This window comes from Phascolarctos cinereus, unplaced genomic scaffold (assembly GCF_003287225.1).
Source record: "Phascolarctos cinereus isolate Bilbo 61053 unplaced genomic scaffold, phaCin_HiC Scaffold_3;HRSCAF=262, whole genome shotgun sequence".
NCBI classification, from domain to species: domain Eukaryota; kingdom Metazoa; phylum Chordata; class Mammalia; order Diprotodontia; family Phascolarctidae; genus Phascolarctos; species Phascolarctos cinereus.
In genome coordinates, this window is record NW_027555736.1 from 157,921,643 (window position 1) to 157,946,413 (window position 24,771).

The following is a 24,771-nucleotide window of genomic DNA, read 5'->3' on the forward strand; positions in this document are numbered from 1 at the left end:
GGAAAAAAAAACCCAGCTATTTCCTGTCTGCAGGAGTAGCTTAAGCTAATCCTTTAATATTTATCCACTTACATTTATTCATTAAAGCAGAGACTCTAATTAGGCAAACACTTTATCATAGAATTTTAGATCTAGAAGAAACCCCAGAGCGTGTAAGTGATTTGCCCACAGTTGCACAGCTAGTTATTAATAAAGGTGGGACTGGAATTCAGGTGTCCCAAATCCTGATTTTGAGCTTATTCCATCATATCTTACTGCCTTTTTTTTCCAGCTTACCTAGTTAAGCTATTTTACACTTGAAACTAATAGAATTTTATTTCTTTAGAAACAATCTCTAACTTAGACTTTTCATGAATTTATATTGATAACCCTAATAAATATTTGCTGCCTGAGTGTTCTGAAAATAATAACTGACATGCAGTGCTTGGAAGTTTGCAGAACACCTTGTGTGCATTCTTTCTTTTCAGCAGTACAACCAACCTATGAGATGGGTACTTCAGGTATTATTATAATAAACCTATTTTGCATATGAGGAAACAGGCCCAGAGAGAGGAAGTAACTCACTAGTGGCCACCCAACTAGTAAATACTAGGGACAATCAGAGTCTTTAGCACTCTATCAATTAAGCCATCCCCAAGTACTTAAAAACCTTTTGCATTAATTTTCTCTAAAGAATTTAGACTTAGTATTAATTGGATTGTCTAAAGGACCAAAATTCTTAAGTACTCATTAATAAGCCCAATTACTGTAACCTCAAGATTTAGATGATATTGACAAAGGAAACAGTCTTGGTTTTTCTATATTCAAACAGGAATAGTTTTGGAAGCCATAAATATATTGCCTAAAATCAGCTGAAGCTATGGAAAAGTCAGTCTGTTGGTTTATTATCAAACAAGCTATTTCAGGACATTAGAGAACCCCTTAACAGATCTAAGATGATATTTAGGGATACAAAATTCAATGGTGATTTTGGGGTATTATGATATGAGAAATGGTGCAGTAGATAGAATGCTGGGCCAAGAATCAAGAAGACCTGAGTTCAAATCTAGCCTCAGATACTTACTACTAAGTGACCTTGGTCAAATCACTTAACCTCTGATTACCTCAGTGTCCTCAACTGCAGAATGGGGATAATAACAGTGCCTACCTAGCCAGGTTGTTTTGAGTATCAAATGAGATAATTTTTGTAAAAAGTTCTTAGCATGATGCCTGGTACATGGTAAGTGCAATATAGATGTTTATTCCCTTGCTCTTTCCTTTTCTAGTGTTTTAATTTCCTGGGAAACTAATAATGACATCTAAAGAAGTCATCTGATCTAAGTTGATAAGAGGCTAAATTTAATATTTTATGACAGAATAGATATATTGAGTGTAGCTACTTGTATATCTGCTGATACCAGGATTGATATATATATTTCAGTACTTATCTTTATCACAACATGAATCTCTTCCTAATCTTACCACACTAAACTATATGTGTCTTTACACTGATTATCCTACAGAATTGTTATGAGAACATCAGTTTATCACACTACAACCCAGTGTACAAAACCTGAGCCAGGATTACTTGTTATGGGTTCAGAAACACTACATATATGAAGTCTTGTTTATAAGAATGATTGCCTGAGCCATGTTTTACTGGTTTGTGGAGCAAGCAGATTCTGGGTCTTTATATCTGCCCCTAGGCAAGCCCAGTTTGCGTTATGGCACTTGAGCTATGACCAAAGAGTGTTGTATTTATAAAAACAAAGAATTTTAAGTATGAGGGCAAGATATTTTGGGGGTTTTTTTGTCACTTTCCATCTAGAATTTTTAAAATGATACATTTTGCTTGGTCTCAAATTTATGGTCATTTCTTTCTCAAGAAATGTTAGTACTCCATCTAGTGGGGAAAGGTAACTTCATTCCATTTGACCTGGAGGTCATTTTTTTTTTAATTTAGAACATTTTGGTTTTCCCAGTTACGTGTAAAAATAATTTTTAACATTCATTGTTTGAAATTTTGAGTTCCAAATTCTCTCTCTTCCTGTCTCCCTTCCCCCACTCTGAGACATTAAGCAGTTTGATACAGGTTATACATGTGTAGTCATGCAAAACATATTTCCATATTAGTCATGTTGTGAAAGAAAACACAGACAAAAAAAACCACCACAAGAAAAATAAAGAAAATGAAAAATAATATGCTTCTATCTGCATTCAGACTGTGTCAGTTCTTTCTCTGGAGGTGGATAGCATTTTTTTATCCTGAGTCCTTTGGAATTGTCTTGGATTATTGTATTGTTGAGAAGAGCTTAATCATTCACATACGATCTTGCTGTTACTGTTTACAATGTTCTCCTGGTTCTGCTCTCTTCACTTAGCATCAGACCATACAAGTCTTTCCAGGTTTTTTGAAATCTGCCTGCTCATCATTCCTTATAGCACAATAATATTCCATTACATTCATATACCACAACTTGTTCAGCCATTCCCCAGCTGATGGGCATCCCCTGAATAGGTCATTCTAATTTTAACAGTGCATGAGATCAAAATGATCTGTTATTTATAATTTTATTGTTCCATGCTATTTCCAAGAATGAGTTCACTTAAAAAATGGAGGATCCTTATGTTTATAAATCTTTTGTGTTAGAAATATGCAGCTTTTTCTCTAATTCAGTCTTCTGATATATGGGGTAGGGAAGAAACACTGAGAGCCACTCACAGGAAGAGAGCAATCTAACTGTATTCTTTGAAGGAGAAAAAAAAATCTTTATCTCTCTCTTGAAGATTAGAACCAAAGAATATAAGACTTAATTTAAATGTGAATAATAAAAATAAATATCCTTCAAATTCTAGATGCAAGAAAGTCTGTAGCAGTCTGCAACAATAGACATAAGCTAGTAAGATAATATTTACTAGGAATAAATATAAAGTCTTGTATATAAGTTTGAAGCATTAACTATACCAAATACAAATTGGGACAGATGTGCCTATGTAGTAGTTCATATTTTTAAAAAAAAAACCGTGTATTTTAATGGACTGCAAACTTTTCATCAAGTAAGAGATATACTGAGATAGCCAAGGAAAGCTAATATGATCTCAGGCTGCAAGAATACAAAGGTATGTAGTATCCAGAGTAGAAGAAGTTGATAACCCTTCTGTACTGGTCCTAGCACCTGTTCCCTACAACCCATCCAGTCTCTACTTCTTAATCTGTCTCAATCCAGATGTTAGTGCTCTTCAAGGATCTACCTCTAAAACTCCTGATCTGACCACCCACTTTGACTAAGCTAATTCTATCACTTTGCTCTACCTGCCCTACGGTCTTCTGACAAAGAAGTCTGAATCTCTTAGCAAAGAATTGGAAACAAAATAGGTATCTGTTGATTAGTGAATAGCTGAACAAACTGGTATATGAATAAAATGGAATCACTGTGTAAGAAACAAGGAATTTAGGGAAATGTATAGATTTCTGTAAACTGATTCAGAGTGAAATAAGCAGAAACAAAAGAATATACACAAAAATCTTAGTAGTGTAAATGGAAAAAAAAAAACATCAAAAGGAAGCCAAAGTCTGAGTAATTGAAAAACCAATAATGGTCCTATATGAGACACCCACTCTTCCTCTTGACAGAGAGGTGGCGGACTACATTGCAAACACTGTCAACTATTGTTGGTTTTGGTTTATTGTTCTTCTTTCTTACAAGTGAGAATTTAGTTTGTTTGGTGGAGTAAAAGGAGTATATTTTAAAATGGCTATAAAACAAAAGGCATCAATAAAATTTACTTTAAAAAAAACCTAGTCTGAATTTCACTTCTTCTGGCCAATGCCTCCATATAGCTCCCATTTCCGTTAATCTCTTCTCCTCCTCCTTCCAAGACACACGGGTTGTAACATAACTATTTGGAGAGAAAAGGAATCTTCTTGGACTTCTTAAATCATGTCTTTTTTATATATGAATGGCTAGGGCAACTGTGTGCTTTTGACTTCCTGAATTCTCTCATATGCTCAATATGTTTTCTAGGGTTGTAGGAGTATTATTGAGGCAGTTAGGTGATGCAGTGGATAGAGTGCCGGACTTGGAGTCAAGAAGACTCATCTTCCTGAGTTCAAATCTGGCCTCAGACTCTTACTAGCTGTGTTACCCTGGGCAAGTCACTTAACATTGTTTGCCTCAGTTTCCTCATCTGTAAAATGAGCTGGAGAAGGAAATGGCAAACCACTCCAGTATCTCTGCCAAGAAAACCCCAAATGGGGTCACAGAGAGTTGGACACAGATGAAACAACTGAATAACAAATGAGTGTCATTGTCACTGCCTTTGGCAACAGTACTCCATCCTCCAACTCTACAACGAATATAGCTTGTCATTTATCTTTATCAGTCTTCCTGACATGTAAGTTTCTTTCTGTTGTCTATATAATTCTCTCTCTCTCTCTCTCTCTCTCTCTCTCTCTCTCTCACACACACACACACACACACACACACACACACACACACACACACACACCCTTGTACTGCTGGGTTTTTTTTCAGATATAAACATTTAAAATGTTCCTTAACCAGTTCAAATTTTAATATAAAACAAAAGCAAAATTGTTCCATGAGTTCCAGTATTTTAATGTCTGTCAATTAAGTTTCTGTGATGTTGTCTAAAATGATGACTTGATAAAATGGTTAGACAATAATGTGATGGTGAATTACTGCCTGTGCAGTTTGAAGTACCATTTTCCCCTTTCTCTGATCTCCAAGTAGATCAGAGGTTACAGCCGTTACACATCTGGTGTGCAGTAAATCAGTCCAAAGAGCTTAGGCTCTTTAATGATTCAGCCCATCTGAAAAGCACCATTGGGAAAGGATCTCTAATACTGCAATATGAACTTTTGCCATTAATAATGGTGCTGAAAACGATGACTGCTTTGGTCCCAGAGTCCTCATGTTTTGCTTCTATTTTGTTTACTTTTTGCAGTTTTTTTGGGGGGGGTTATTTGTTTATGAAAGAGCTAGGGTTTTTGAGGTAGTTTCTTTTTTGCCTATTAAAAAAAAGCCCTTTTACATATTTTGTTGATCATGAAAATGAGGAAATAATCCTCTAAATGGAGCTAAGTGTCAAATAACTTCACTGTTTCATAATGAGACTTATTTGGAATCTAGAGTAATGATATTTTGAAATTTTCTAAGCCACCATTTTCAAAATTAAACATGTTTGGTCTTCTGTAACAAAAAGAATATCAAAACAATAGTTACTCCATTTAATTGCTTCTTTATTTGTCAAATTAAAAATAAAAGTAAAAATAAAAATTTTAAATGGAATTTTAAAAAGAAGTGAATGGTTTGAAGCATTCCTTATACCAGCTGGATGTAGTGTGTCAGGCATATCTATTTTTTTTTATTCTATTTGTCTAAGTCAACTCTAAATATAGGGGTCTGTGTATTTATCTAACAGTTGTACTCTAAAGTAGATCACATGCTTTTAAGGTCAAGTTGAAACCTAAGATCACCAAAACATCCTCTAGTCAGCTCCTGATATTGCCATTCTAGTTTAGCTGTCTCATACCCTGTGACCTGAAGTGGTGCCATGTGCATTAGGACGCCAGCTTAAAAGATTAGGCTCTTGCTGACTTCCCATAATGGAAGCAACAAGGGGGCAATAGTTCACTGGATATAAACTTGGAGTAAAGTCCTTGGTTATAGACTCACTGGAACTGTTGTTAGGGTTTCCCAGAGTCATGGTAAACTTGTGGAAGACCCAGTACAAATCCTGGGCGACCCTGTGCGGTCCATTCCCGAGTGTAGTTAAGACAGCTTCGAATTCTTAGAATTCTGTCACTCAGATATTCTCATCATTGGTGTTCCTCATTTTTTTCTCAAAAAAAAAAAAGATAACACTCTATTATCATTTTAATGGTACCAGGCCTGGAAGACTTGAGTTCAAATCCTACCTCACAGACTTATTAGCTGTGTGACCCTGGGCATGTCACCTAACCCTGTTTGCCTCTGTTTCCTCATCTGTAAAATGAGCTGGAGAAGGAAATGGCAAACCACGGCAGTATTTTTGCCAAGAAAACCTGAAAAGGGGTCACAAAGAGTAGGACATGACTGAAAAATAACTAAACAACAACAAATCATTGCAGGGCTTCAGATAGACATTTCATATCAAGGCTCATCAAATTTTGAAGGTTGCATATTAATTTCTCATTTTCTCACAGTTTACATGGTACAGGTAGGAATCTTGGATCTCCATTTATTAGGAAGAAAATAGTATTCATTCTTTTCTTTCTGGGTTTAAATCTCACATTACCAATTCCCTATTGGACATTTCAAACTAAATGTCCTGGATGTCATCTCAAATTCAACATGGGGAGCTAGTTGTCTTTTCCCCATAACCCTTCTTTGTTTTAAACTTCCCTATTTATATGTAATTATGGCAGAAACTAGGCATAGACCCAAATCTCACACCATATACCAAAATAAAGTCAAAATGGGTTCAGGACTTAGATATAAAGGCTGATACCATAAGTAAACTGGGAGAACAAGGAATAGTTTACCTATCAGATCTATGGAGAACAGAAGAATTCATGACCAAACAGGAGATAGAGAACATTATGAAAAGCAAAATGGATAATTTTGATTACATTAAATTGAAAAGTTTTTGCAGAAAGAAGACAATGCAACTAAGATTAGAAGGAAGGTAGAAAATTGGGAATTTTTACAACCAGTCTTTCTGATAAAGGCCTCATTTCTAAAATATATAGAGAATTAAGACAAATTTATAAGAACACAAGCCATTCCCCAATTGATAAATGGTCAAAGGATATGGACAGTTCTCAGATGAAGAAATTAAAGCCATCTATAGTCATATGAAAAAATGCTCTAAATCGTTATTGATTAGAGAAATGCAAATCAAAACAACTCTGAGGTACCACATCACACCTATCAGATTGGCCAACATGACAAAACAGGAAAACGATAAATGTTGGAGAGGATGTGGGAAAATTGGAACGCTAATACATTGTTGGTGGAGTTGTGAAATGATCCAACCATTTTGGAGAACAATTTGGAACTATGCCCAAAGGGCTACAAAAATGTGCATACCCTTTGATCCAGCAATAGCACTTCTAGGGCTATATCCCAAAGAGATCAAACAAATGGGAAAAGGACCCACATGTACAAAAATATACATAGCAGCTCTTTTTGTGGTGGCAAAGAATTGGAAATTGAGAGGATGCCCATCAATTGGGGAATGGCTGAGCAAGTTGTGGTATATGAATGTAATGGAATACTATTGTGCTGTAAGAAATGATGAACAGGCTGACTTCAGAAAAACCTGGAAAGACTTATATGGTCTGATGCTGAGTGAAGTGAGCAGAACCAAGAGGACTTTGTACACAATAACAGCCACGTTATGCAATGACTAAGATTGTTAAACTGAACCTTTCTCAGCATTATGAGGATCTAAGACATTTCCAGAGGCCTCGGGATGAATAATGCTGTTCACATTCAAAGAAAGAACTATGGAAGTCGAATCGCTATCACTTATTTTTACCTTCTGTTGAGTTTTGTTTCATCTTTCTGATGGTTCCTCATCTCTCTTGGTTTTAATTTTTACTTACAACTTCACTAATGTGAAAATATGTTGAATGGCTATATCAGATTGTGTGCCGTCTTGGGGACGGTGGTGGGGAGGAAAAGGGAGAAAAATTTTCAACTCAAAAGCGTATGGAAAAAATTAAAAAATTTAAATTAAAAAAGACTGGAATTTAATAATTTAATAATTATTAATTTATTAATAATTAATAATTTAGATATAAAGACTAGAATTATATTCCAGTCTCACAGATTCATAACCTTAGCATTATCCTCCACTTCTCATTGCTCCTCACCTAAATTATCCAGTTAGTCTAACTCAGGCCAGTCCCCTAGTTGATTAGGTTCAACATTTAAACAAAATGAACTACTTCTTACGTCATTGAATACTTAACAAAAAAGAGATTTACTTAGCTATGGCAAGAGAAGAACACTAAACTAGGATAGGCACTGATGACACTTTGCACTGATTCATCTGAACAAAGCTCCCCTTAACTATTACCCATCATGATTCACCATCAAGTAGCGAAGCATCCCTGAAGCTCCTCAAGGCTGTTTTGTACTCAGGCCGTGATGAGATATGTCAGCAGTCCGAGCCTTCAGTCCTTTGAGCCAACCAGGTATAAAGAAATGTTTTAATAACTTGTAAGGAAAAACTAATTTGCAAGGTAGGGAGGAATTAGGATATTACTCTTACAACAACTGCCCAAATCTTGTAACTTCTACCTCCACAACATCTCTTAAAATCAACCCCTTTTTTCTACTCACACAGCTACCATCTTAGTTTAGGCCCTTGTCACTTCTCACTTAGATTATTGCAGATACCTAACTGGTCTCCCTGCTTCATGTCTCTTCCCTTATCTAGACCACTCTCCATTAAAGTAGTTTTCCTTAAGTACGAATGTGACAAGTCTCTCCCTTACTCAATCTTAACTCCAGTGATCCCCTATTACTTCCAGGATAAAATATAAACTTGTGTGTTTGGCTTTTAAGGCCCTTCACAGCCTGGGCCCAAACAATCTTTGGGTATTGCTTCTTTTCCTGCAATCTACAATCCAGCACAGAAGGGCTTTTTCTCTGTTTCTCACATATGGTGGTCCATCTCCTTCCTCCAGGTCTTTGCACTGGCCATCCACCATTGCTGAAATACACTTCCTTCTCATCTCTACTTCAAACAATTACCTTATTCCTTCCAGGCTCAGCACAAATACCACCTTCTCTAGGAAGTCTTTTCTGATCTTCCGCAACTGCTAGAGCTCCTTCTCTTACAAATTACCTTATATTTAACTACTTCGTATTTATTTGAATTTGTTTATTTCCTTTATGTTTATTTTGTATATTTTATTTGCTAAGGTCTATCACAATTCCTGGCACATAGTAGGTGCTTAATAAGTACTTGTTGATTGACTTTTTAAAATTGTATTTAAAGAATAGTATTGGAGAGGTTGTACTGGATTGTAATCTCAAAACCTGTTTAAATCCCACGTTTGCCATTTAACTAGCTGTATGACTTCAGAGAAGTCAGTTAACATTAAGGCTTTCAGTTTTACTCACCTATGAAATAGAAATAGTAATACTTGAACTACCTACCTTATGGAGTTGTTATATGGTTCAAATGAGATGTATGAAAAGTATTTTGTAAATTGAAAAGTCTTAAATAAATGGGAGATGTTGTCGAGAGAGTTTGTTCTCTTGTGCTAACCAGGAATTTATGTATTTATAGGAGCAATAACCATGGCTTTACTGGAAAATCTGGTGGCGGGAAACGTCTACATTGTGAAGGTAGCGGCATCCAACGAAGTGGGAGAGGGACCCTTCTCCAATTCAGTAGAGCTCTCAGTTCTTCCGAAGGAAACCTCTGAATCAAATCAAAGGCCGAAACGTTTAGATTCTGCTGATGCCAAAGGTCTGTAGGAATGCTGTATTTTTTCTCAAGCCTTAGGGGGGAAAGTCTCTTCAGTCCTATCTTTCCTTCTTTAATCACCCTAATGGGTTCCTAGCTATCTCAGTACTTGTTACTCTTTACTTCTAAACCTTCCACCAAAGGTCACCTGCCTTGCTTCTCATGCTTTCTTCTGGTTTTCCCTTTGCACCTCCCTGAAACTATCTGGATCTGGAGTTGGATCTACTTTGCCTCTAATTCTCCAGTTCTACTCTTTCGTCCTTTGGCAGAGTTATCAGTGACTCAACATCTTGTACAGAAACTGGTTGTACCAAATACTGAGGGCGCAAATTTGTAACAAAAGCCATAATCAGCAGAGTGGTACAGCGATGATCTGCATGGGGAAACCACTCCTCTCTTACATTATTGCCACCCTGAGAACCTACCACCCAGTGCTTCCACCCATACAGTTTGTACCTAGCAGCGTGCATCTAGCACCTCTATTGAGAAAAGCCTCATATTCCACAGTTTTTTGCCTTTGTTTGACATCTCCCACACAGTTGTCTGTTATTTGTGAAAGAGATGGATTCCTCTTCCATGTGAGCTATTAATTTGACACATCTGTGTATAAGTAGAGAAAGAATACCTCAGTATGTACAAAAAGTGCCCACTAACAGATAGTGTCTTTGTGTGGTTCTGTGGGAAGAGCTTGAAACCATATTTTTTCAGGATATTACTGGCCATTCAGAGTTATAATTGCAGGTTTCACCTAAAATGAAGAAACCCACTTTGTGGAATTCTAAGCTAGCATAAGGTTAAAAGTAAATGCTGTTGGTTAAGTTCTACCTTCTCTCTACCACATTCACGTTCCTCTTCCTACTGTTGGCACATCCCCACCACCATCCTAATGCTTGGTACTCTTTTTTGCCCTCTGTGCTGTCACTGGGTAAAGAGGCCACTTTAGTCCTAGCAACAATTACTGGACCTGTGCCCTACTTTCCATCACCTCTCTTCCAAGAAGCATTTTCATGAATTGTATTCAAGGATAAATGGTGGGCAGCCCCTTTGTTTACTTGCCTGGAAATGAGCATTGTCAGAGTTTAGGCTGAGAAGGGCATTGTTTTCTTTTTCCACAGAAAGTGTGAAAGAAAGTGTTTGCTCATTTCTCTCCACAGAAGCTGTTTAACAGTAGGACAGAACCTCTTAAAAGGCTACTCACTCCAATCTGACACTTTCATCCTCCACCCACTTAGCAAATGGAGACTGCCTCAGACCTGTGTGAGTCTGTAGCCTTCCAAAGTACCAGCATTACTAAGGAGGCAGTGAGGGGAACATGAGTTGTTATGAAAATAGGTGTTCAGCGCCAGATTCAGCAGTAACAGAGGTAAAGAGTAGCCATGGTCACAAGAACAGGATGGTAGCTGACTGTGAAGGAATGTACCCTAAATTCTTTAATGTTAAGTCAAGCTGATTACTGCATGTCATAGTGAATAGAGATTTGGCCTTAGAAAAAGGAAGATCTGGGTTCAAGTCCTGTCCCTGACACAAGCTGACTTTATGACCCTGGCCAAGTCGCTTAAGCTCTCAGTGTTTTACACAACTCTCTAAGACTCTCAGCTGCAGAGAACATGCCAACACACATGGTGGAAGGTGTTTTCTTATTTAGGAATTACAATTACAGGTCTAGTTCCTGTCTCTCAATCATAAAAATAATCGATAACCTATAGATGTTTGCTTCTCAGCTGACTTAACTAGAATGTAAACCTTTTGTGTATCAGGAAATATCTGTATTTTGTACATGTTGAAATAAAAATAGCCAGTGGACTTCCTTGATTGTAAAAAAAAAAGTATTTAATTTACATGCATTTTCTATCTGAAACTATCCTTCCTTCCTCCCTTTGTTCCTTCCTTTCTTTCCTACACCTTCCTTCGTTTCTTTCTTATATTTAACTATATATTAGATAGTATATTGTGTGTGAAAATGCATATAAATATATATATTTACACATACACATACATACATACATACCTACATACATGCATACATACATACATACATACATACGTACATACATACGTACATACATACTTTTTGCGACTGGCTCTTCCTTTCTTATCCTGGATGGAAGTGCAGTGATTACTCACAGGCCCCATCCCAGTCCTGAGTAGCATGGAATCTTTGACCTGTTCTGTTTCCAGCCTGGGCCAGTTTGCCCTTCCTTAGGAAGCCTCCACAACCTCTCCACCTCCACCATTCCCAGAGGCTCACTGCATTGATGCCAGACTTAATGTGTACATCTGATCAACTTAGTGCGCTACAGCTTTGAACCCTCCAAGATTAAGAAATCTACCAGCCTCAGCCTCCCTGGTAGGAGAGATTACAGGCATGCACTGCCATTCTCTGTGACCACTACTCACTAGTCTCTCTTAGGAAAAAGTGAACAAGAAGAAACCAAGCAATGGAGAATTCTTTGAAGTATAACAATCATTTGTTTTTATGATATACTCTTTGAAATAAATACACTGTTTTCCCCTACAGCTTATTCTGGCTATTATCAATTGGACCAGAAGTCCATGACTGGCATTGTTGTTGGTGTTTGCATAGCCCTGACTTGCATCCTTATCTGTATCCTCATTTTGATCTATCGAAGCAAAGCCAGGTATGTGTTCATTGACAGAGGTCTTAGATGGTTTAAAAGAAAATACAGCTAGCTATTACCACAAAGCAAACCACATTAGTAAAAGTTAGGGTATAGAGAATACTTTGGAAAATTGTGGGGCAGAGGTAATATCTTTCTATATAAAACTCTCATTTATATTTTTGTACTTTAATGAGATTCTTTGTGATAGAAATTCTAACAAATAAATCTTTATTGTGACGTTATTTTGTCATCATTGTTTACTTTGTTAAAAAAAAACTGCTCTTCTGTTGAAATATTCAAAGAAAAGTTTTCCTGGTTTCTTTGTTGTTTTAAATGAGATGCCAGGATACTCTTAGGCCATTTCTATGTGATACACCAAATGTGAGGCACTTGATTATAAAGGGGATCTTTAATCAAAACCTCTTGGATTTCTACATATTCAAGTACCCATTTCAAATGCCTAAATGATTCATTGTTCAGGAAGAACTAATAAATTTTTATGACTACAGCTAACCAGAGTAATATAAATAGTTTACTCCTTTTGGAGAAGCTGCTATAAAAATAACTCCTATTGATCTGTAATTAAAGAGAACTACTTTGAGGTTTCTATGAACAGAATATGAGAGGAATAGAATTCTACAATGTAAAACTGGGCAATTTTGATGTTACCATTTCAAACCACTATTGATTTGTAGCTGCTGAAGTGGTGGACCCTAAGCAGCCAGGTTTTCATCATTCATGCCATTCTGGTTTAAGCAGTTTAAATATGTCTTTAAATGGAGGTGGGAAAGCTCATAACTGCTTAATTTGTAACCTGTTCCTTCCTAAAACTCAAAGGGGAATTACAAAGCTGTTTGTGAGTTCAGAATCCAGTGCTGATTTCTACAACTAAATGCTGATGGCAGGCTCCAAATTCCCTGTGCTAAGTGCTGTGACAAGCTGTAACAAGTAAAAGGAATAGGTTAGGGTGGAGGGAGCAAAAAATTTCCTCTTCAGTAAAGAAGAAAAATTAATTTTAATATACAAACATCCTTTTTACACATAAGTTGAGGTGTTTTCATTTTTTGTCTTTTGACATATTGTCAGTCCAACCTAGGAAATAGTCTACATTTTTATATAGATCACATATATGATCAATTTTTAGCCTTATGAAAATTATCCTTTATTTAAACCAAAAGTTTTAAATTTTAGAATAGTTCTCTTAGCCGTTTATTTACTCATAAGCTAGCTCTCTTTATTCTTTTTTTTTTGCCTTTTTTTTTTTTTTTGGTGAGGCAATCAGGGTTAAGCGACTTGCCCAGGGTCACACAGCTAATAAGTTTCAAGTGTCTGAGGCTGCATTTGAACCCAGGTCCTCCTGACTCCAAGGCAGCAGCTCTGTCTACTGCGCCACCTAGCTACCCCTAAATATCCTTTTATTTTATTTTTTGGGGAGCTAGGCAATGGAGTTAAGTGACTTGCCCAGGGTCACACAGCTAGTAAGTGTCAAGTGTCTGAGGACGGATTTGAACTCAGATCCTCCTGACTCTAGGGCCAGTGCTCTATCCTAGCTGCCCCCTAACTCCCTTTATTCTCAACTGATTTATGCTCAAAGAATGTATTCTTAATTTTAATATTAGTCTAGAAGAAATATCATTAGGAAGGTAAATCTGCTTTTTGAAAGTCAAAACCAATCATACAAGATTTTTAAATTATTCATGCTTCTGTTTCCCTTCCATTAGCAGATCATCTAGATTTGACTGTACAAACATGTAATACTGATAATAGAACCTCCAAACCACCTTCAGATAAAACAGTTCAGTTTTAATGTCTTATTTTGTACCTTTAATGATTTTTAAAGAAATCTTTTAAATTCTGTACTTTAGATTATAAATGAATTGTGGGTGAATAAATCACTAACTTTTTTCACATATTCATATGTCAAAGTCTCGTTCATAATCTGCACTGTTGTTAACAGTCACTGTCATTAAAACTTGATAGATTACAGCTGTTTTGACTGTACAACAAACTAAAAGGTTATCTCAGAAATTTTTAGAAAATGATAAGGTTCGAAAATAATTGTTTATAATTAACATGAAAAGAAATAATACTATTTAACAACTGAAGCACTTCATAAATGTTAGAGAATTGATGCTTAACTATTAAGGGGAAAGGTTTTACATGTATAGAAATTAATGGGAAAAGGTAAGTAGGTTCCTCAAAGTTAAAGTGTTTTTTGATGAAAGTAAAATCTAGTACTATTGACAACTAGAGTTAATTGTGGTAACGTCTATATATGGTAAAGAAAAAAATATTAGAGAATGTTATTCTTCACAAAATATAATTTGTATAAATTTAGTATTTTTGCATATTTCTTCTATGTGATAATATTTCCTTTTTTCAATTTAAAAATATTTTAGGAAAACATCTGCTTCTAAAACTTCACAAACAGGAACTGAGCAGTTGTCTCGAACCAGTGCCTCATTAGCCAGTGGAAATGAGATGAGAAAGAACCTGGAAGGAATTGTAGAGAATGAAGAATCCTTACTACCGATGATAGCACAAAATAACTTCATTGATGCAAAGGTACTCTGAGTTTAGAAGCTAATGCAGTATATTACAGTTGCCTATATGCATTTTTATGCCCTGTGTAAAATACATTTATCAAAAAGTTAGCCCATATGCAAAGTAACTATGTTTCCCAAAGGATTAAAGAGAAGATTGTTCTGAATCACAGTTGAGAAATCACGAAGCACTTTGAATGATCCTTAAATGCACACTGCTTTAGAAGCCCATAAAACTACATTTTCTCTACCTCCCCTACCATTTAAAAAGAAAAACAAAACCCTTTCAAGAAATATACATAGTCAAGCAAAACATTAGCCATGTCCAAAAAATATATCTCATTATGCACCCTGAATCCATCACCTCTCTGTCAAGAGAGAGATAACGTGTTTCATCATTAGTTCTATGAAACCTTTGGATTATTTCTTTGATCAGCATTCTTAATTCCTTCAAAGTTGTCTGTTTTTACAATGTCTTGTTATTGTATTAATTGTTCCCATGGTTCTGCTCACTTCACTCACTGTCAATTCACACGTCTACCCAGGTTTCTCTGAAAACATCCCTTCTTCATTTCTTACAACACACGAATATTCTCTAACATTCATATACTATCATGGGTTCAGCCATTCCCTAATTGATGGGTACTTCTTTAGTTTCCATTTCTTTACCACTACAGGAAGAGCTGCTACAAATGTTTTGGTAACATGGTACCTTTTCCTTTGTGCTTTGGTCTGTTTGGGTTATAGACCTAATACTGGTATCACTGTATCAAAAGGTACACACAGTTTAATAATTTTCAATGGCATCGTTTCAGAATTAAAAACTCATAGAAGGAAATGGCAAACCACTGTAGTATCTTTGCTGAGGAAACCCCAAATGGGGTCACAAAGAGTTGGATATGACTGAAACTACTGAACAACAACAAAACTTTTAAACACCATTATTCTACCAGTAATTTTCCACTGCTGGGAATAATGGACCCCCACAACCTTAGAAAATTCAGAACTATAAATGACTCAAAGGGTAATGAACAGATACGTAGTAGGCGGCGCATGAGATGTGACTCTGAAAGCCATCATCGTGATCAAAAAAAGAGGTGGCCTAGTCATTTGGAAAGAGTGAGAGATACTGTAAGGGCATTACACAATATTAAAAGAATTAGAGGAAAGCCCCTGTTGGGTAGATTTGGTGAAAGACGTAGATAGGAATGACAGGAGCTGAGAAAGCATGGATGGATCATAATCTTTTCTGCTGGTGGGAATACCCATGAAAATGAATCAGAAATCCATCAAAGGGTACTTGACTATTTGTGCTTGCATGTAGCACAGAATAATAGAAATAGTATGCACATAAAATACATACAAAATGCATCATGTTCTGTGTCTTTGGTCAATCTAGATATAACCTTATAAATATCCCATGTTGATATTTATTACTAGAGTCAAAAAAATGATACCATGTAATTTATTTCTTGTTTATTCTATTATTTTCTTTTGAATACAAATGTAATATGCTGAAGCTTTTGAAGTTAGAAAATTTAAAATTTCCCTTTTTATTTTAGGGTGGAACTGACCTAATTATTAATAGCTATGGTCCCGTAACAAAAAGTAACCCTAAGAAGAAATGGCTCTTTTTTCAAGACGCTAAGAAGGTGAAAATTGAGCAGGTAACTCATCTAAACTCAGGCCTGAAAGTACTCCATATGAAACCATATTTATAAAGAAGGGAAAGAACTAAAATATCTATACATTAATTTTAAGTTTTTAAAAAATGTCATATATGATTCTCTTCATTATAGATATGACTTATTAACTTTAGCCGCACAAAGTAAACGATTTGCTAAAAGTACTTACCCAGCTTATAAAAATGAACTGTTTCAAAACTATAGATAATATTGAGGAAATTCTATTACAAGGGCAGATAGTTGGCATAGTGTATAGAGTGCCAGGCCTGGAGTCAGGGAGACCTGAGTTCAAATCCAGTCTCAGACACTATCTGTGGGACCCTGCGCTAGTCACTCAGCCCTATTTGCCTCAATTTCCTCATTTGTAAAATGAGCTGGAGAAGGAAATGGCAAACCATCCCAGTATCTTTCCCAAGAAGACCCCAAAAGGGGTCATGGACATTCAGACATGACTGAAATGACTCAACAAAATCTTGTTTGTGTTTAAAAAGTGGCTTTTTCTAGAACGCATGAAATCAGACTCATTATCATTTCCACTTATTAGCACTTGAGATTTTCTGTAGGTGCTTTATTATCATTTCTATGTTTTGTTTTGTTTTTTCCGCACAGCCTCAAAGAAAATTTGTTCAAACAGTCTGCTTTTATCAGCCAGGCACTACTGTATTAATAAGTGATGAAGACTCCCCCAGTTCTCCAGGCCAACCAACCAGTTTCCAAGTGCCCTTTGGGATTACAGCTGACACAGAACATTCTGCAAATAGTGAAGGAAGCCATGAGACTGGAGATTCTGGAAGATTCTCCCATGAATCTAATGATGAGCTCCACCTCTCTTCAGTCATAAGTACCACGCCCCCTACCTCTAATTCCTTCTTAGGCAGTGATGCAGGTGGAGATCCTGCCATGAATAAATGTGAAGACACTCCAATGCAGTTGGTTGCTGAGCAGATTTCTACCTCATCTTTACAATTACAGTCTGCAATGCTGTGCTTTGATAAAAATGAGTTTCCAGTCTAGACAGCCATGCCAGACATGCTCACAGTATATATGTCTGTTCGAAGGACAATGAACAGGAAGCCAAAGCATGTTGTGAAAGTCCTGATGTCTTACTGGGTGTTTTTGATATTTTTGTTGAATGTCTTTTTGTTTATTTTCAAACTGACTTGTTTTGAATGTTTTATTGTCAGAAATGTGAAAAGGTCAAGATATCTGACTAGAGTTTAGAATATATCACTGGAGCAAAGAGGACTTTTTAAGCCCCTTTGCTGACTATCTACCTCAGTTTGCCAAATGGTGAACTCTGAAGACAACTAATTGACCTCATTTGTGTTATAGTTGATTTCAGCTATGTAACCAATGATACTTCCTACTAGCGTTTTTTTTTTAATTGCTGTATGTGTAATGTGTTTGATTGAAGGAGTGATAGGTGGAAGAGTTAGAATGTTTATCTGAAGCTCTGACTTTTTAACAAATTATAATAACTACATAATTGAGATAATTCAGTACCTCTGACCAGGAGAAGTGCTGAACCATTTAATTGGGGGTTGGGGGAAGTGGGATCATTTTTAATCACTGGTAAAAAAAAAAAAAGACCTCTATTGAAATAACAGAATGTGTTTTTTATTGCATGTATCAAATTACATCTTTGAAGGCATTTAGGATTTGCCTTTAGAGCCTGAGTATACCCAAATAACCCTCCCAGAGCTGTGCCTTTGCAGTGTGCCCTCAATGTTGTTCAAAAGGCTACACTGTCTGCAGCCTGTCCATAGAAGTATTTCACATTCATCGTTCTCGCAGGGTTAACTGCAAAACTCATTTTTGAGAATGAATTCTTTTAAGTTTGTAGGTTGTTTCCTAATTCTGGCTTGGCTTTGAATGAATGAGGAAACTTCCCAAAGGATCAGGATGAACACCAGTAGACAGTAAAATGAACTATTAAAACATCACTGTAACGGTGCCTTCCATTATTTAGTATGAAATTCTTTGCCTTATGCCTTGTCAATTTTCATAAAGTTGCTTAGGACAGGAGCACATAAAGTTGCCTTAAGTATATACTGAATTTTATGGATGCTTTTTATTGTAAAGTACAATAGCTCTCCAAAATTACAAGTATTCAGAGCTCTATCCATTTTCTTGAATTATTTAGAGAAATCAGTACTATTTCTTCCTTCAGTATCAGTGCTGTTAATGAAGAGTGTTAACTTCAGGGGGAGATTTTTATCCTCATGCTGATTTTAAATAGGCATACAGTCTATACAGTAGAGCGTTATAGAGAGTATTGGGTCATAAGCGTTTATTGAGCTTTGTACTAAACACTACCCCAAGCAGCATAAGGGGATTTTTTTAAATGACATGGTCTTGAAATGGTTCCCTATTCCTTTAGAGTTACAAAAATTGTCTAGAAATTACTTTGGGGCCTTATTTTAAGAAGAATTTTATATTTGAATCTCATTAAAACCTTCCCTGAATAAATAGGGTTATTGTCGGGTAGGATTTTAAAATGAACTGGAGGACCCCCTCTCCCATTCTATCATTCCCAAACAATGATGTGGACATATTTATTGGATTATATACAGTTGTGTGCCAAAATGAATATGCTTAAAAGCAAACCAATTTTAAGCGGTTTTGCAAGACAACTGCTTTTAACTCAAATTCAGAGCTTCCCTTAAAAGATCATTTAAAATGCGGGCTTCCTGAAGAAATGAAAAAGCAGAGCTTTAGGTGAACAGTCTGATGCAAAGATAAATGCTGCTTCTGCCTTTTACAGCTCCTGTTTTATACTACCTCCTTTTAAAGTTATTCTAGTGTTATTTTTTTTTCCTGTACTCAGGGAACATTGTGTTGCTTTTGAGCTGCCTCATGAAAATGTGGGCAAACTGACAGGGTATGGTGTTTTTTGCTTTTTAAATAGGAGCAGCATATAGGGCCAAATTTACCAGTGTCTAAAATTATGGAATATAATTAGATCTTTTAAAAAAATTTTATAAACATTATCAAAAAGCAAACAAAATTCAAAAGCTTTTAATTTTTAAAAGCTAAAAAATAGCCCATCAAGATTATGGAATGTGCATCTAGGAATGGTTTGACTTGGAGCTAGTGTTAAAGCCTAAGAAACTAATCCAGAGTCCTTGAAGAAAAGGATTTTGTTTGTTTTTTTGATAAACCAGGCCATAGTTGATACAGATCTTTAGGCTGTTAACTCTTTGCTTATTATGTACCAGTACCTTTTTTCTTTTACATATTGTTGCTAGACAGGCTTTATAATAATAATAATAATAATAATAATAATAATAATAATAATAATGATAATAATCCTGTTACCAAAGAATTTTCTGTAGAAAAGAGAAGTTGAAAATTATTTTCAAAAAATTTTGAATTAGCTAAAAACGTCTATAGGTTTGAAGTGCTGAATAAATTTTATTATCCAAGTAGTTACTAACCCAAAACTATAGGGCCTATATGATTGTAGTTGATTAAATAGATTAGTATAGACTTCTACAGTTTTAACTACCTTATTGTTACCAGAGCATTTTACCAGCAAATAGTTCTAAAGAATGTCAAGCATAATTTTTTTTTCTTCAGCAAGTAGTTTTCCAATAATACAGTATTAGAGTAAATATTTTTAAATTGATGAATCTACTTGTTGGAGGGGAAAAAATTTTTTTCACCAAAGATATATACATACACATGTATATGTCTCATCCAGCAAAAATTTTAGTATACAGCAAAGATGACTTTCTACTTAGCTAAAGCATGCTAAATCTAAGTTTGAATTTGTTACCAAAAGGTGAAGTTTATTGCTCTCTTTCAGAGTAGGGGCACTTCAGAGTTTTTCACTTCAAAGGGGCTAATATGCAAAGGGTAGCTGTATTCTTCTCCAAAGATTTATTTGTTATAAGTACTAATACAATGCATTTCATTTTTATGCCAAGTGTACAAGTAGATGTTGCTCATCAGTATTTTCATACCAAAGACCAGTAAATTATATAGGCCTACACAAGGCAAATTAAAGATGAGCATATTTGAAATAATGTTTAGTGGCTGATAGAAAGGATATTTAGCGTTAGTAGCTAAAGATATCAAAGTTTACATAATTCAAAGCAATATGGCTACAGTGCTATTAATGTTTTTATTCAAGTACTTTTTATCAGCAAATAAAGAAAAACCAAAGATATTTAAAGTTACCTCAGCATATAGGCAAATTTAGTTTTACATTAAACCCTTCTGTCTCTTGTTTTTATGTTAACAAATGATGTCTCTCCAGAGCCCATTCCACATACAGATGTCAGGAGTATGTACTTTCCATTGTATCTGCTGATTCAACTATAGGATTTTTTAAAAAACCAAGAACAGAATAATACTTCTCTAATAGCCTGGCCATGAAATCCCACCAGAAATTTAATCAGACTATGTTCAGTTTCAGACCATTATGGCAACACTCTGAATTAACCTAGGCAGTTATCTTCAATGTTAATTCAAAAGTTTTAAAATTTCTTCAACTAATGATGTTGGGGAAAAGGGTCTGATGTAAAATTCTTAGGGACACAGGTAAATGAATAGATGTGATCACAGAATGGGTAGATCTCACTTTGTGCAACATATGCTACTGAAAAAAATTATTTACAAATCAAATTTTCATTATTTAAATCACTGCAAGTGCACTAAAGGGGTTGCTAATTAAAAGGATTACATGAGAAATCTTTTTTTGTAAAGCAAAGACTCTTTAGTGTCCAATTGGTCTTGTAGATTCTGGGTTAGCTTAAAGCAAGATATACATGTAGCATTTTAAGTGACTTAAAAAATTTAATTTAGGATATGAAGGAAGTTTCTATCATCAGCATTGTGGATTACATTTACTTTTGTTTCAGCTAAGTTTGTTGTGAGCACTGGGAGAGATATTACAGGGTTAGTAGCGTTTTGCACCAGAAATAGATGCTTACAAGAAGCATGCTCACCAGTTGCCAGCCTGTAAGCACTGTCTTGTCAGGGCCATAATGTAGACATGCCTTTGATAACCATTGAAGTTCACAAAAAATATAGTGTGGAAAGTATTTTAATTTAGTTCAAGAAATCATTCACGTAAAAAGCAAACAAACAGATCTCAGATGTTGGTACGTTCAGCAAAGGCTGAATTTGTTCATTTGCCACAAATTTTAATTAATTAAATTTTGAATCCCACAGTGTTAATAAATTCAGTTTGTTTGACTTTTTCCAAGGCCAACTACAGTACACATTTGCTTTGCAGACTTTTATCCTACCAACTTATTATGTGACCTCTGATTAAATTGTCTTAAAAGTCACAGGTGATACAACAATTTCTGATGGCTGTGATCACAGAATAAGGGTTCTGGAGACCAGAATACACCATAAATTGTCATTGTGGATTTTGCTCAAGATACTTAGAAGCTGAACATAAAGGTGGAATTCCATTTTAATCTCTTTGAACTCATTTTAAAAATATGCTTTAAAAATAAGAATCCAGGCTAGTACAATGTGTGTTTTCAGTCTTTGGTCTTTAGCCAGGCAACTCGTGTATTTTCCAAGTATTTAAGAGCAAAAGGAAAGTGTCATATTAACCCAACTATTAAGTTATTTCCATTAAATTCCCAGACCTGTAAGACATCTATAATCCTCCATAGCTCAGAAAAGCAGTCCAAGGTCAGCAAAAGAGGTTAGGTGCCCTTTCGGGTTCATTTAATTCCTTTCTTCATGATGCAGAGACCATAAAATTCCTGACATTTTATCAAATGTTCATATTAAATTCTCTCTCAAAAACATTTCATACATTTGCAAATTAACCTTTAATTTTCCAACATGCGCTTTTAAAAGATTTTTTTAGATTCCAATTTAACAGAAAGTTTAAAAAATATTTGCCTCTATCTTTATGAATTTTAACAGTATTTTAGAAGATATTCATATTGTATTTAATATGACTTCCTACTTTTTTCTTGAATACTTTTACTGTGAATTAAAATTTTATTTCAGATTATCTCTATTCTTGCTTAAAATAGTTGCTATGTTATTCCCCATCATACTAGTTTAGCTTCAAGAGAAGCTTTGGTACTGTTGTTTGCTCTTGAATTATCCCAAATATCACAACCTAAAACAAAACCCAAACCTGTTTGGGTTTTTTGTTGTTGTTGTTGGGTTTGTTTGTTTTTAATAGCAGAAGACATTATCAGAAGTGGTGCCAGGTTACCTTCTGGGCTCTAATGAAGTTATTACCTGCAGGGCCAGGGTAGTAGAAAAGAACAATACTTGACTAAGATTTAGGATGGGTTTTAGGACTGGTTCTTTGACTAACTCATTGTATGTTCTTTGGCAATTCACTGAACACTCCTAATCTCAGTTTTCGCATCGAAAAATGAGCTTGGACCAATCCTTTTTAGTTTTAACATTGTGTAGTTTTAGTTTACATTTATAAAATGCTTTGTTGCTACAAACCTAGAACTTTTGAACTCAGTACTCTTTCTCACAGTACTACTATTAACCCAATTCAGTTTTATTTACTCTTGCTACCTTAGGCAGCCTACAGCCTAATAGGAGGTATTTTAAACCAAAAAAAAAATTGTTCTTGTCTGTTCCCATTAAACAGTATTAAACACAAATCTAGCTTTCATTGTCTTAGCATTAGACAGACGACCTTAGAAAGTGTAGCTCAGTTTAGGTTGGTGGGTGAATCAGCCTGTCAGTTGATGCTATTTTTATCTTGGAGTAAAGAGCAGGAAATGTTTTTTCCATACCTTCCTGAATCAGATTTTTAAAGTATAGCTTTCTTTATGTTAACTTCTGAGAGTTGTTTTAAAAAACAAATAAGAAAGTAGAAGTTCTTTGAAAAGTTAAAAAACTGACCAAATAAAAGAAAGATACCTCCAAAATAATTTCATTAGGCTATGGGATAGAGTATATAGATTTTCTTTTCTTTTCACAGTAGATTTACCTTATCCTTTGCTTAGTCTAAAATTAAAATATTAGCATCCCCTCAACATAAACCAAATAAATGATTGTTGGGGGAAAGTGGCAGAGAGAGTACAACCTGGGATTTGAAATTGCCTGGATTATCTACATGTGGATAAATTAAGAGTAAACTGTAAACTGCATTCAGAAAGTACTACTACATCTCCATACTTCTAACTTATTATCAAAATTCTTCGTTAAAAGAATCTGATACTCTGGAAACATATTGGACATTAATTTTTTTTCTAATTGAAATAATAATTGGTAATTTGAGCCTGCTTTAAGTATTTACAAAGACTGAATGTACACACATTGCCTCAGCCTGTCATTAGAGTAGATGGGTATACATTGTTATATTTTTTTTTTACAAAATGTTTCACTTTTTTCTTTTTTTCTTCAGATGTGAATGAACTGAAAGTGTAGGAGCCAGTTATGTATCTCATATTGTGGGTGTTCTGGGTCCTTTCACTCCATATACCATTTTCTTATATAAGGGCAACATTAGCAGACTTACCAATGGAGAATAGAGCTGAGTTATTTTAATTTTATATTTGACTCAGGGGATCAGCTCTGTGAATTCCATTGCATGAGGAAAGCCAATGTTTGCCTTGATTTTGAATGTACCTTTTTCATGTCTTTTTAAAAAATAATTTTGTTATGCTGTCAGTTGTTTTTTTTTTCTAGCATTATAGTGTATGTTACCTAGTGTTTTTCCCCTTCCCTGGGATTGTTTATATGCTATCTCAAAGGTCATGCCAAAAATGAATAGAAGTTTAAATGCCAAAATGTTTATGAAACTGCTGTCTAAATACTGATTGATTGCACAGTTTTAATAAAAGTTTTCCTTAGTAAAACGTAGCATTCTTTTCTGTTTCACTTTTCTTTTGGGGAGTTGGAAAGTTCTACTTTCATTTTCTAGGGGAGGTGGCCCAGCTATGCTAGAATGGGAGGGCTCTGGAGCCCACCCAGAGGAAAGGGAAACAGAGCTAGATTGTAGAGCCTCGAATTTTCTTTCATATGGTATATTGAGTGGCTTCAGAATCTTGGTGGTTTGAATATTTGCTCATCTCAGATACTAAAGGGTTAAAGTATACCAAAATCTAAAAGCTTGTCCCAACAAATATGTTCTTAATCAAGGCCAAGATTCTGAAAGGTGTGGATTTACTGGAACCAAAATGTTGTATGTGTGTTGTCAGACATGGTCACTGTATCAGGTGTTTTTGCTTAACTATTTTACTTTGCTACAAGAAAGGGCTCAGTTCTGAAGCTGGGAATAGAAGCAGGTATCTCCCAAAATAGTTGTGATATGATATAAAAAAATCAAAGGCATCAAAACTTTCTTTAAAAGAAGAAAAAATGCCATAAAGGAACTCCCTTTTGCCTTATAAATTAAGAGAAAGCTCAGTCCATTTAAAATTATTGAAAATTCCCCTCACACTATTTGAAGTCAAAAAGGCAACATTTTATCATCTGGAATTCTATCAACTGGCATTTGCACAT

At 35.3% G+C, this 24,771-nt stretch overlaps 1 protein-coding gene across 1 annotated transcript in view; it reads left to right on the forward strand.

The window, feature by feature from the left end:
* The window catches only part of PRTG (protogenin), a 134,363-nt gene extending 114,798 nt beyond the window's left edge, over positions 1–19,565 (forward strand). The window contains exons 16-20 of the mRNA XM_020981348.2: positions 9,289–9,471; positions 11,987–12,107; positions 14,489–14,654; positions 16,195–16,299; positions 16,927–19,565. Of these exons, the coding sequence (XP_020837007.1) occupies positions 9,289–9,471; positions 11,987–12,107; positions 14,489–14,654; positions 16,195–16,299; positions 16,927–17,331 (980 nt within the window). The 3' untranslated portion in view covers positions 17,332–19,565. The remainder of the gene's footprint in view (positions 1–9,288; positions 9,472–11,986; positions 12,108–14,488; positions 14,655–16,194; positions 16,300–16,926) is intronic.
* The last annotated feature ends 5,206 nt before the right edge of the window (positions 19,566–24,771 follow it).